Below are 14,444 nucleotides of genomic sequence, written 5' to 3'. Positions count from 1 at the left end.
CAGTAACTTTTTTGTTTTAAGCCACCCAGGCTGTGATAGTTTGTTATGGCAGCCCTAGAAACCCACCAAGCGTATAAATTTAGCACAGCAATCAGGAGGAGCACAGACTCTGGTCCCAGACTACTTACATCTGAATTCTATTTCTACCACTTATCACCCGTGTAACTTTACACGAGTTAACTTTACTGAGCCTCTTTTCCTTTTCTGTAAAATGAGAATAACTATTTCCTAAAATTACTGTGAGCATTAAATTATATAGTAAACAATCACTGAAACAGTACCTGGCATACAGTAAATACTCCACTTTCATAAAGCAAACACAGGCATGCACACATACAACATGCTACGGTATGTACTAGAAAAATACAGATGAAAGGGTTAAAACTGTCTCTGTCTCCTGTGAGTATGGCTTATTTTTGTTTTCTTTTTGCTTACTGGCACTTTCTAGATTATTTGCAATGATTTAAGCCATAATAAAACTTTACATCATAATAAAATAATTACTATTTTTAAATTTTAAACAGTTGGTTCCAAGTTATATAGCTGTATGCAAAACCCCATCCCTCAGCCAGTGATTTCTACCGTCCTGAAAGCCCATTATCAAAGCATTTTTTTTAGTTAAAAAGCAAAATTTACTTTAGAAACTAATCCTAACCAAAAAGCATTTTAGAAGCACATTGTGTATCATTCAATCAATCGAGTAGTAGGCTATTGTTCCATAACAGGCTGTGAATCACTGACCTCAAGCATAATAATTCAAGTGTGAGCCCTTGGAAACACTTCATAGTACCAACCAAGGCTCACACCTAAGAAAACACAACTGTTCATTTTTTAAAGTGAGTCTTTTAAAATCCAGTACCATTCAGTGGGGATGAGTTCCATATATGGATAAACTGCTCCCCTCCAAAGACATATATTAGCTCTGGCAAATCATTAGAAAACCAGTCACAAAATCAATTACCCTTACAAGTTAAAAATGTATTAGTTTCATCTGCACAAGATGATTCAGTAAGAGTTAAACCTCTTCAGTAAGTTTCAGTCTTGTGTTTTGGGTCCCTAAAAAGTTTAACTTATAGGGGCACCTAGGTGGCTTAGTCAGTTAAGCATCCAACTCTTGGTTTGGGCTCAGGTCATGATCTCACAGTACCATAAGTTCAAACCCTGTATCAGGCTCCACACTGATGGTGTGGAGAATACTTGGGATTCTCTCTCCTTTTCTCTCAAAATAAATTTTTAAAAAACCTTATAAAATGTGTCCTCTGAAAATATCTCATAAGCTGGGGCGCCTGGGTGGCTCAGTCAGATGGGCATCTGACTTCAGCTCAGGTCATGATCTCCCAGTTTGAGTGTTTGAGCCTGGAGCCTGCTTCAGATTCTGTGCCTCCCTCTCTCTCTCTGACCCTCCACCACTCATGTTCTGTCTCTCCCTCTATCAAAAATAAATCAATATTAAAAATTTTAAAAAATATCTCATAAGCAAATTCATATGAATTCACTCGTTTACTTAACATATTTCGCTCTTAACACAGCAAAACAAAGTTTTAACAATTACATACAACTACTAGATGAGAGTCTGTTGCTCAATACAGTGAAAGAAATCTATTGTATTTGAAGAGATCAAATCTGAAGAGATTACATCTACCACTACACTTTTATTTAGAAAAGCATAGATCTCTTTGATCATCCTATCCAAGTATTTTGACAACTACTTCAGTACAAGGGCTGGGTATCCACTACTGGATAGGAAGAACAATTATTCAAATTGCAATACTACTGCTGTTTAAAAAATACACACACACGGAAAATTCTCTAAGTATATGTGTATACATATACACATGTAAAATTCTACAGGCATGTAAATTTTCTAAAAGGTACAGAAGAAATAGATAGTACTGGCTATATCTGGAAAAGAGAAGGGATTTTATCTTCTCACTTTTAGTCCAGAGGTTACAACTTAGTAGCCCAAGGAATACACCCTACCTATAGAAGATGAGATTCATTTGATCCATACAGTGTTTTTAAATAATTTGAATTTTTTTTTAATGTTTATTTATTTTTGAAAAGGGACAGAGTGTGAGTGGGGAAGGGGCAGAGAGAGAGAGGGAGACACAGAATCTGAAGCAGGCTCCAGGCTCTGAGCTGTCAGCACAGAGCCCGACTCGGGGCTCAAACCCACAAACCACAAGATCATGACCTGAGCTAAAGTCAGACATTTAACTGACTGAGTCCTGAGGCACCCCAAGATGGAGCCAATCTTTAGTGGGCTCAAATTGCTTCCAGAAACAATATTCCTGCTGTTACTTAAATTTTAATTTCTTTCATGAAACATATATTAACAACATTTACATCTCACGGCAAACTAAATCTACAAAACAGCCTGAAAAAGAGCTTAGATTATAGAAATGGTTTCTTCTAACAGCACTGGACCTCAAGGTCTCCATAAAATCTACCCTCGCACCTTACTGCATCCTATGTTTAGGGAGAACCAAAGGCTGTTAGGGTATGTCTTCCTACCCAGGGTATGTAGAATATGGGATCAACGTTACCAAAAAAGCAAGACTGGAGTTCAGAAGACAGCACTACTACGAACAATGACTGGTGTCCCAATTAAAAAAAAAACAAAAAAAACCAATAGGATTTCATGAGGCATAATAAGAAAAGGGAAGAACAACATTCTAGGTAGAAGAAAAAAGTTTAAAATTGGGAAAGCAATAGTATGTGTGGGAAATGAGCAGCAGACCAGTTTGAATGGAGCAGAGAGAAGCAAGATATCCAGCATAAAGGTATGCAGGATAGGTAGAGGCTGATAAACAGGGACCAATCTATGGAGGGCCCTGAATGTCAAGCTAAAGCTCTGTTCTTTATGTGATATATAACAAGGGCATTATTAAAGGTTTCTGAGAAAAAAAAATGATCCAGATCAAAACCATGATTTAGAAAGATTGATCTGGTAGTGGTTATGTCCAAAAAATGGATTGGAGAGAAGAAAGACAGATGTAGAAAAACATCCAAAAAAAAATTGGAGAGTATTCCTGTTAAGGTGGTGGCACAGGGAATGGAAAAAAAGAGTTGGGAAGTGCACTATAGAGTGGAAATGAATGAGGTTTGGCAAGTGATTTGAGGTGTCCAGGAAAGAGAGGGCATTGGATAGAACTCAGTTCAAGCCTAATCTCTGGGAGACCAATGGAGCTACTAACAGGGAAAAATCAGAGAGAATGGCGGGTAAGATGGGGAAAAGGATAAGCTGACCTTTTAAATACACAATTAGGAGTGTCTGGGTGGCTCAGTCCGTTAGGCTTCTGACTCTTGTTTTGGGCTCAGGTCATATCTCCAGGTTCATGGATCAAACCCCATGTCGGGCTCTGTGCTGACAGTACAGAACCTGCTTGGGATTCACCCTCTCCCTCTCTCTCTGCCCCTCCCCTGCTTATGCTCTCTCTCTCTCTCAAAAATAAATAAATAAATTTAAAAATAAGTAAATACACATTTAATTTTGGTTCCTAACAGAACATACCTAACATTTCCCCCATTAGAAAACCTTGCACACTTTCTTGGCCCAATTTTTAGGTTCAGCTAAAGACAATGTATATTTAATACAAGTAAAGGACATATTAATGCAGTAATGCAGTCAATGAGAAGTCAGTCCCAGAGCAAATGACATGATCAAAATTAAGCTCCACAGGATTAAGCTGGACTCCTACCTCACACCACATGTAAAAATTAACTTAAAATAGATCAGTGACCTAAATTTAAGAAGTGAAACAATTAAAATTCTTAGAAGAAAACGTATAGATAAATCTTCATGATCTTGGATTATTAGATATAATGCCAAAAGCACAAACAAGAAAAAATTAGATAAGCTGGACCTGATCAAAATAAAAACCTGTGCACTGAAGAACATTATCAAAAATAATAATAATAATAATAAAAAGATAAAAAGACAACCTATAGAAGATAAGATTTGCAAATTACTTATCTGGTAAGGGTCTAGTATCCAGAATATATAAAGAACTCTTACAGTTCATAGCAGCACTCTCCACAATAGCTAAAACATGGAAAGAGCCTAAGTGTCCATCAACAGACGAATGGATCAAGAAGATGTGGTTTATCTACACCATGGAATACTACATGGCAATGAGAAACAATGAAATCTGGCCATGTGTAGCAACATGGATGGACCTTGAGGGTGTTATGCTGAGCGAAATAAGTCAGGCAGAGAAGGACAAATATCATGTTTGCACGTATAGGAGGATTAGGAGGAACTTAACTGAGGAACAAGGGGGAGAAGAAGGGGGGAAATGGTGGGGGAAAGGGAGAGAGGCAAACCATAAGAGACTCTTGAATGCTGACAAAAAAACCTGAGGACTGATGGATGTGGGGGGAAGGGTGGAATGGGCATGGAGAAGGGCACTTGTGGGGATGAGCAGTGGGTGTTATGTGGAAACTAATTTGACAATAAACTATTTGTAAAAAAAAAAAAAAAAAAAGAACTCTTACAACTGAACAAGACAATTAAACTTTTAAAAAAAGGTCAAAGGACTTGAATAAACACTTCTCCAAGGAAGTATGCATTGACCAAGAAGCATATAAAAAGACATTCAGTATCACTAGTAATTAGAGAAACACAAATCAAAATTACAATGAGGCACCACTTCGTACACATAAGAATGGCTGTAATTAAAAAAAGGAAAATAACAAGTAGTTGGCAAGGTATGGACAAACTGGGGCAGACCCTTATTCATTGCTAGGAGGATTATAAAATACTCCAGCTTGCTGTGGAAAACAGTTTGGTGGTTCCTGAAAAAGTGACACATTCAACTCTTAGGTATATAACCAAAAGAAGTAAAAAACAGGTACTCAAACAAATACATGTACACACATTTTCATAGCAGCACTATTCACAATAGCCAGAAGTTGGAAACAGCTTAAATGTCCATCAAGAGATGAATGGATAAATTCTTGTATACACATACTTTGTTGAAACATTATTCAACCATAAAAAAGAATGATGTACTGATACATGCTACACAACATGGATGAAACCTGAAAGACATTAGACACAAATGGACAAATATTGTATGACTCCATTTATATGAAATATCCAGAATAGGTACATCCATAAGAAAAGAATTCAGAATGGTAGTTGTCAAAGGCAAGCGGGAGAAAATGGACCTGGGTGGTTGCCAAGGCTTAGGTTTCTAGGGAATAAGGAGCAACTGCTTAACGGGTGTAGGGTTTCCTTTTGAGGTAATGAAAATGTTTCAGCTCGGGGCGCCTGGGTGGCTTAGTCGGTTAAGCGTCCGACTTTTGCTTAGGTCATGATCTCGCGGTTCGTGGGTTCAAGCCCCGCGTCGGGCTCTGTGCTGACTGCCAGCTCAGAGCCTGGAGCCTGTTTCAGTCTGTGACTCCCTCTCTCTCTGACCCTCCCCTGCTCACACTGCCTCTCTCTCTCTCCTAGAAATAAAAAAAAAAAAAAAAAAAAAAAAAGAAAGAAAATGTTTCAGCTCGATATATATGGTAGTTGTACAACACTGGTAATATGCTAAACTGTTCACTTTCTCATGGTTTACCTTTACGTTATGTCAATTTCACCTCAATCTTTTAAAAATCAGCAATATTCCAAGCCAAAAATAAAAATAAGCTCCATGTCTTGTTACTCCTGATCCCATTAGCTGCATTATAGCCAAGCCAATATTCTAGATGGTTCTGCTCCACTTGCTCCTTCCTGGTTTCACTCAGGAAACATCCTCCCTACATTACACTACTTTTCCATCAGTTCAAATCCCCTAATCATTTCAAAACTTCTAAGAAAGCAACCTGCCCATAGCAGTCATTCCATCTTTGTGAATCATTGGTTCTATTTGACTCAGTCCATTCCTACCTGTTCTGAAATTCAGCTAATTCAGTACTGACATATGAATGTTTCCTCATTATCCCAAAACTTTTCTCTAATCATTTCAGGCACTGTCTTTTCCTATCAGAGCACAAAGTATAATACAGGCTGTCTTCTGCTTTTGTGTTCCACTATGTGCTACCCAAAATACATTTATTGAAATCCTGTCTGGTTGATAGTTTTTGTTGTTATGTGCTACAGAAACTGTGTGTGGAAGGAGTGGGGAGAGAGGAAATGGTGAAGAAACCATCTCCACCCACCCTAGCTGTAATGGAGATTAGCTTTCACTTCATCTGTGATCAGAAACACAAGACCCACAGCAATATTGTTTGTAAAGACATCCTGCAGGACAACATACTTTTTACTGTGCTCCTTTTAAAACTAAAATGAATCTAGATTTATAAACGTTTGTTTATTAAACTTTCTTTTATACCCAGAGTCCCAAACTCGTATGTGCCACTCAAAAAAAGATAGAAAAAAGTGAAGAATACCCAAAGAACTCTCAACCTTCTTAAAAATGTTATAGACTATACAATACTCTATCACTGAGTGTTATGCAATCCTTCCCTACCCTCTTCCTAAAACTGCTGCTTGGCACACATTTTTTTCAAGGAACCCAGTACTAATATCATGATTTATGTTACAAAAGTCTTGCTTCCAGACATTTCCTAGACTCATACACATAAACCAGAAAGGGGATCAGAAATTCATTTATCATGCGGGTGACTGAAAAAATGGATTAAGACCAGGCAGGTGAGGTACTATGAAAGAGGAGGTTCAACTGATTTTGTTTCATTATATCAGTTAACCTTTATTTTATCCAGTAGGGTGCCTCTGACAATGCTGACAAAGTCAGCAAGACATGATCTCACAAAAATGTTTTTCTGAGTTGCTTTTCTAGAAAACATCTGTTCCATCCACTGTGGGCACATGTAATGCTCCAAAAAATATACATTACTTCCTGAAAATACCTAGAGGTAAGCTAGAATGTTGCAACACCACAACTAGCCAAGGGCTAGCCAAATAAATAGCCAACACTGTCTACATGCTAGTCAACTATATTTTATTTATACTTATACTAAGAAATAAGGCCAGTACTAACTCCTAAGTTAATGTCCTCTAAAAATCTAAAAGTGTTAAAAAATAAAATCTAGAAGTATTATTTGCCTCTTGTCACAAATGCTAAAGAACAACTCACTTTAAAACTATGAGAGACCAGTGATTTTGAGGACCAGAAGAGAATCTAAAATCTTATGTAACACTAAACTGTACACTTAAGATTGGTTAAAATGGTATGTTTTATGTAAAATTTTCTAAAAATCGTATGTAATCCTATGTTCTCCTGTGAATGTCAGTTTCCCCTGGAAAAAAGATAAATCTATTAGACTACATTTAAAGGATGAGAAATCATTAAACAATGTGTTTAAATTATAAACAGTGAAAAAATTTTAGTGATCTGAATGAACAGAAACTTTCTGCCCTGTTAAGAAAGGTGTCAATTAGATACTCTCCTTCTCCAAGGATGGCATAAGCAATGAAAAAGTTTAAACTGTAGTAAGTGAGATTTAAGTTTTGACATAATTCTAACTAGAAAGGTAATTAAACACTATAATAAGGTATCATGCAAATTTCTGCCCTCAGGGATGCAAGAATAAACTGTCTTGGAAGGATTATATGCAATTCTTCAGGAAAAACTGGAATGAACTGGAGAATCTCTTAAGCCAACTTCCAGCTTTAGAATTCCAGGTTCTATACTCACTGTCCATAGTGTATCTGCAAGACATTCCACCTAGAGAAAGCGACGCTAATCTATGAGTCATTTCGGTTGGCTCGGCCCACTGGGTTTTTTCATCACACCGGGTTTTTTCATCACACCACTTACTCATTTTCGGTACTCACTGAGGAACTGAAAACTGACTAGTGTTTTTAAGAGGTGGTTCTACCAATCCCAGCAGCATGGCTGCCAACTCAGGTAGAAACACTACAAAATGCTGAAGCTGAAACAATACCTCATTCCAAATTAAAAATTACAAATATTTATAAAATGTACAATGAACTAAAGACGAGGGGGGTGGGAATCTTTTAGAGAGTAGATAACTGACAAGGCCAAAACATTCAACTTAGTTTTTTGACAGCTTCTTAAAAAGGTGTTACTGACAACAACAAAAAATATTTACTTTTGAAAAGAAAAGCAAAGTCTTTCCAGATTGAGTTTCACTTTTGAAAACTTATGGCCTTCATTTTAAAATAATGATTTTTGATTTACCACGTTATTTTCTAACAGTCATCAACCAACTGAATGGTGGTCATTTATTACAACCCAGAGCAGGCACTTAAGAAGTCACAGTCAACAGGTTAATCACAGCAATTTGAGAGATTTTGCCAACCTGTATTAGGACGATCTCAACAAAGTAAGACATTAAATGACACTTAAAAACAATATATTTCTAGACTCTATATTTCTTAAACAACACACACAAATGTTTTGACCAAGTATGCATGCATGACTGTATTTATTTTAACTAGATTGTATTAATTAAGATGAATAACATAATCTAACGATGAACTTAACCAAGTCAAAATAGAAATTAAAATACAATACTGGGGCTAACTGCTTTCATTAGAAAGAAAAGAACAGTAAGCCTTACTTCCTTCAGTTCACAAATAATTTTTCATTTTATAATCAAAGACCAAGAATATGACTTCTACAGCCAGAAAATAAGGTGGCTTAAAGCTGGATTATCACTTAATTGCCTGCATTCCTAGAAGCTACTAACTTCTAACTGCTTTAATACCTGAATACATCTTTTAATGGCTCACTACTTTGCTCAGAAATGTATCCCACCTTGTTTCATACAGAGATGCTTCCTCATTAGAATACATGCTACTCTGTGACACTGAGCTTAATTATTTTTTACCAAAAAATTCAAATAAAAATTTTATAATGCAACTATAATTTTCAGGTTATTTTTTTCTTACCCACACTGGGCCTCACCTTTCACAAAACCTAAAAACAAACACTCTTAGAAGTTAAACACACACACCTCATACACATAAAATTCATTACACTGGTTTTGTAGCCACAATAATTATCCTAATAAATACTGACTCTAAAGAACTAAAAACTTATTAGGGCAGGGTTTAAATGGTACAACTCACAAGGGGGTGGGGAGAAATAATGATCCTCCCCTACCAAACTGGCAGCAACAATATGCCAAGTTTCCTATGCTGAACTAGTGTAAACAAGGAAGAAAAAGAGCTGGGGGTGGGAAGTTGGCAGGCAAAAGAACAACCCTCGTCAAGATACAGCTTTACTTCTAAATTTCACTAGTGTTTAATACCTGTTCTCAGTGTTTTCAATAACCCCTTTAAAGGGCTATTTAAACACCAAAGGTTGGCGTTCAGAAAACTACTGTAGACTGTAGTCCCTCTCTTCCCAGACATAAAAGATAATAAGTGGGGATCATAAATGCTTCTTTAATTATAAAGACTATCTCTGGCATTCAATGCCTCAAAAAGTTTTCTAAATATCTGGAAATGCAATCCCACACTTGCTATAACAATCAAGTTTAAAGATGAAATAGTAAGACCCAGCAATGAAGCTACAAAGAAAAAAAAAATTTCACACATCATCTTTGGTGTGACCATAGCTACAAGTAAGATGAGCATCATTCCAGACAGGACTAGATGAGAAATGGGATAAAGACTAAGCTTACAGACTCTTTTTTCTGGCATTGCCTGAGGCATTCGGTGGACGTGGAATAAAGGGGAAGTTGGTTGTATAAGTGATGCCAAGAGAAACAAGATTCCACATGTCAGGGGACTGAATGCCCAAACACAGAGAGCAAAGGGCACTCATCCCATGGCTTTCTGACCAAAGAAAAATGAGTTGTTTCACCTGAAATCCCTTCAAAAGAAGTCTAATGGTCTCTCCTTTACCACTCACCCTAAGTGAACTCAACAACCCCTCTTCAGAGAACAAGGAGAAAGAAGTCTTGCTTATCAAAAATAGCCAGCGCTACATCCAAAGCCAAGAAACACTCCTTTGGTCTAAGCGCCATGGTCTTCTGCCCCAATTCTACAAGGAGACTCCAAGCCAAAAAACTTGGTTCCTAGTTTTCCTAAGCCAAGTTCTCCATTTTCCCAAACAACCCAGTTGTATTTCAGATAAGCCCCCTCTCCATCTGGCATTCTGGAGTCCAGGGCTCTAGTCCTCTCAGAAAGTTCCCTCTCTTTCCTTCGCTTTTCCTAAGGCTTTCCCAGACCCTGCCCCAAGTCTGGCACTCTTCGGTCCTCCGTTAGTAGATCTACTACTAGCAAATCCCACTACTCCCTGGCACAACTTTACGGAAAGTCAGCTCTCTTCCCGTACTCACTTGTCCTTCCCCAAAATATTTTTCCTTTTTTCTTATCTAAGAATGGAGAAANACACACACACACACACACACACACACACACACACACACACACACACACACACACACACAGTATCTGTTCTCATCTCCTAACTCCCAAGTCTCTCCATTGCCCCAGCTTCTTCCATAACACCTAATTCTCCCCCGGAGTTTCCCCTCATCCCTGTCTTCCTCGACCCTAACTCCATACCCCCAAGCTTTTTCCCCACTCCCCAAATTCAGATTTCCTGTACGGTTTACTCTTCACCAACACCACAGCCCTCCGGCTTCCAGGTCCATCCCTATGGTCTGGATACTCAAGTCTTTCCCCTGTTTCCACGTTCTTCGACCCCAAATTCTCCACAGAACCTCAGGAACCCCTCCCCAGTCTCCCTTCCGCCCCGCCTGCACTCCGTGGCCCCCCACTCCCCTCGTACGTTCTCTCTAGTCTTCCTCAGTCCCCACATTTCTCCTATGCCCCTGAGGCTGCCCCATACTCGGTCCATGCTCAGGGAAGAGGGTGCCCCTCAGTGCCGCCCGGCCCGCCCTGCCGCCGGGCTCGGGTGTCCCTTCCCTTCCCCGCGGGCCCCAGGGCTGGCGCGGTGGGGCCGGCTCACCAGTTGGTCATGTCCAGGAAGAAGGCGCAACCGGCCGGGTTGAGCTGGAAGCCGAGCAGCCGCTGGAACTCAGAGATGAGCACGTCCTTGTCGGTGGTGCCCAAGCAGCTGAACTTCTGCATCAGCTCAGGGTCCAGGTCCACGTCCNNNCTTCTCCGCCGCCTCCGCCTCCTCCCGCGCCGCGCCCACTGCGCAAGCGCCGCCCGCCTGGGCCCCGCCCCTTCCTCTCCCGGAGTCCCGCCCTTCAATGGCGTCACAACCTCGTGACGTCCCCCGCGTGACCTCACCGAGGTGGAGCGAGGGGGCGGGGAGTGGGAAAGAGGAAAGGGACCGCCCGGAGGCTGAGGGTGACTCCTGGCCTGACCTTCTCCTCTCCCCGCCCCCACGTTCAAGGGGAGGAGTTAAAGCCCGGGGTTTCGGGAGAAGCTCCGGGATCTTGGTCTACAGCCCACCATTTTGCAGGTGAGGAAACAAGCCTGGGAGGAGAAGAGACCATGGCAAGGTCAAGTACCAAAGTGCACGCAGGACACAGTCCTCTCGGCCAGGGGATTGCCCCTCGTCCTGGAAGGGCTTGTTTGCATGAGTTTTAAGAGCTGCTTTCCCAGATCGTTAAGTGCCGTGAATGCGTGGTTCCCAGCCACTCTCGTCGATGGTTACTACAATTTATCAGTGCCGTTTCTGTTATGCAATTGTAGTATCAAGACTGGGAAGTAAAAGGAGGCCTCGATACAAACATCAATCTGAAGTGCAGACAGCAACACACATAATCTCCCACCCACACTGTCAAGACCAACCCTCTCAAAACAAAGGTTAAGTCACGAGGATTTGGCATGCCTTGTTCTGTTTTTAAAATAGCAGCAAAAGATTGCCGTAAATATGGTACACCTGCGCGGTCAAGGCTCAATTTCAAGATCAAAGAATGTGAAAGGCAGCATAGGGACCATTTTGTCTACCCCCTTGCATTCCCATTTGCCCAACACCACCACATCCAAAGGGGAAAAGATGAGTAAGAAATGGTCTACCTTCAAGTAGCTCTCTGCTTTACAAATAAGGAAGGTGAGATCCAGAAAGCTTGTATGTCTTGTCCAAAAATACGGAGCAGCCAAACTAAAACCCAGCTTTCAGTTTCCTAATGGGTTATGTTTTCCGTAACAGTTTCAACAGCAGACAGTACTAGAATAAGTGAACAGTAGTGTCTGGGTTGCTAGGATGTTTTACAAAGAGAAAGCATTCTATTTCTGTTAGTAAAATAAAATATCTCTAAAAGCCTGGGTCCTGAGTCACACACATTTAGAATTCTCATTCTACCAGTTATTGATAATCACAGTGCCTGCCCAGGATTTTAGGATTGCTGTAAGGAAATAAGTGAGATAAAAAATGTAAACTCAAAACAGTGCCTGTTCCATAAAAAACACTTCAAGAAATAATAACTAGTACTGTGGCCATAAACATAAGACAACTCTGGAAATAAACAATGAGGGGCACCTGGGTGGCTCAGTCGGTTAAGCGTCTGACTTTGGTTCAGGTCATGATCTCACAGTTCATGGGTTCCAGCTCCGCATGGCGCTCTGTGCTGACAGCTAGCTCAGAGCATGGAGCCTGCTTCAGATACTGTATCTCCCTTTCTCTCTCTCTGACCCTTCCCTGCTCATGCTGTCTCTCTCTCTCTCTCAGAACTAAATAAAACATTTTTTAAAAATTAAGAAAAAAAAAAGACAATGATACAAGTAGCCCAGGATACTTCTTTACCTGGCTTTGCTTCTACATCATTTCAAATCTCCCTTGTCCTCTATTACAATATTAAATATATGCCCTTTCTTTTTTCCTAATAAGGGACCACCCTTCTCCAGTGTTTTTTTTTCCTTCCAACATAAATATATTATGAGAGATAACTTTAACAGCAGACAGTTATAATATGTACAAATTCATATAGTACAGTAGTTCTTAAGTTTTTTATAAGAAACAGTTCTTAGGCCTCTAAGACCTATGTAGAACTTAGATCACTGCCAAGGCCTAATTTTTGGGTGATCACAATGTTGGAATATTTTGCTAATACTGGGGAAAATTCTGTGTGTTTCAGAGGTGAGCACATAGGGGTGCCTGGGTGGTTCAGTCGGTTAAGTGTCCGACTTCAGCTCAGGTCATGATCTCACGGTTGGTGGGTTTGAGCCCCGTGTCGGGCTCTGTGCTGATGGCTAGCTCAGAGCCTGGAGTCTACTTCGGGTTCTGTGCTCTCTCTCTCTCTCAGAAATAAATAAAACATTAAAAAAAAAAAAAGTGAACACATATTGTCCCAATCTTATGGGTGGTAGAATGGGGGACACAGATTATAAAAATCCCAATATAAGACCTAAAAGAAACCTGAGACTGTCTAGCCCAACCTCCCTGTTTTACAGATGAAGAAACTGAAACCAAGAGGGGGGAACTGATTCACCCAAGATTACACAGCTAGTAAGGGATGTTCAAATTCCCAGTCTAGCACTGTATCCACTGTGTCCTACTACAATTCCTTTAATACTTTGAGTTCAGTTTGGCCTTATGTACAAAATAATCAGAAATTGATGTTACTCTATTAACTAAAACTAAGTGTCTTAACTTGCAATATCCATGGATTAATATTGTGTTGACCTAGGATCCAAAAGAAGAAAATGTTGTTTTCTTATAAACCTGAAAACTCCGTTAGAATACTGACCCAAGAAAAACTAACAACTCTTGGCCAACCCCCATGCAGTATTAAAGTCTTGACTCACGCATAAACAGCCCACATAATGCAAAGGGATCCTTGCAAATAAGAGACCCAAGTGGCCCAGAACTTCAGTTTATGACAGAAGTGATCTCAAAAGAGTGTAACTACTCCCCAAGTGAATTCTGAACATTGCGGGAACATTTTTGGTTCTCATGAGATTGGATGTGGTACCCTGGCCAATATTAATTCCCTGAGGACCAAGGATGATCGTCTTCTGCAATTCTTGGGACAGTCACACACAATAGAGAAGTGTCCCGTCCCTAACCACTATGCAAAAACACTGACCAAGGTGGCTGGCACATTAGGTATGAAGGAAGAATCAGCCCCTCCACCCTCCATTGAAGGATTCTTTTGTGGGATGGAATATGAAATGGAGAAAATGAGGTGTTAGCCAATCAGGATACTCACAGAAATGTGAATTTCCACGTAACCCTGAGGGGTTATTAACATGCATGGTTCTGACCTAATGGCTCTGTAGCCTTGTTTTGTTGGAAAGAGAGCATGGAGGAGGACTGGTTGCGAGACAAAGGGACAAATTGCTGAACATCCCTAAGGATGCAAAGCTGATTGATGGCAATATTCCAAAAGGGCTTCCAGGTATTATCTCAGAACTATGTCAGGAGCTTTGCCAGGAGATGCCACTGCCTGGAATATCCTATGACCAGCCAGTTTCTTTCTGAATTTCTCAGGCTGGTGATCTTGTATAAGAAATTTAAATTAACCCCAGCTCCCCAGACTAGGTCAGTTTCAAAATTTCTTAAAGGAGTTAAGCCATTCAATCATTAGAAGTTGAA

General features: G+C 40.1%; 1 protein-coding gene across 1 annotated transcript in view; it reads right to left on the bottom strand.

Moving 5' to 3' along the window:
* Positions 1-11,049, bottom strand: part of ILRUN (inflammation and lipid regulator with UBA-like and NBR1-like domains) — a 96,605-nt gene extending 85,556 nt beyond the window's left edge. Inside the window, exon 1 of the mRNA XM_077754740.1 lies at positions 10,905-11,049. Within this exon, the coding sequence (XP_077610866.1) occupies positions 10,905-11,026 (122 nt within the window). The 5' untranslated portion in view covers positions 11,027-11,049. The remainder of the gene's footprint in view (positions 1-10,904) is intronic.
* Between the last annotated feature and the right edge of the window lie 3,395 nt (positions 11,050-14,444).

The sequence above is a fragment of the Crocuta crocuta genome, unplaced genomic scaffold, assembly GCF_008692635.1.
Source record: "Crocuta crocuta isolate KB4526 unplaced genomic scaffold, BGI_CrCroc_1.0 scaffold132, whole genome shotgun sequence".
Lineage (NCBI taxonomy): Eukaryota > Metazoa > Chordata > Mammalia > Carnivora > Hyaenidae > Crocuta > Crocuta crocuta.
The sequence above is the reverse complement of the archived record's forward strand: the minus strand, read 5'-3'. Positions and strand labels throughout refer to the sequence as shown.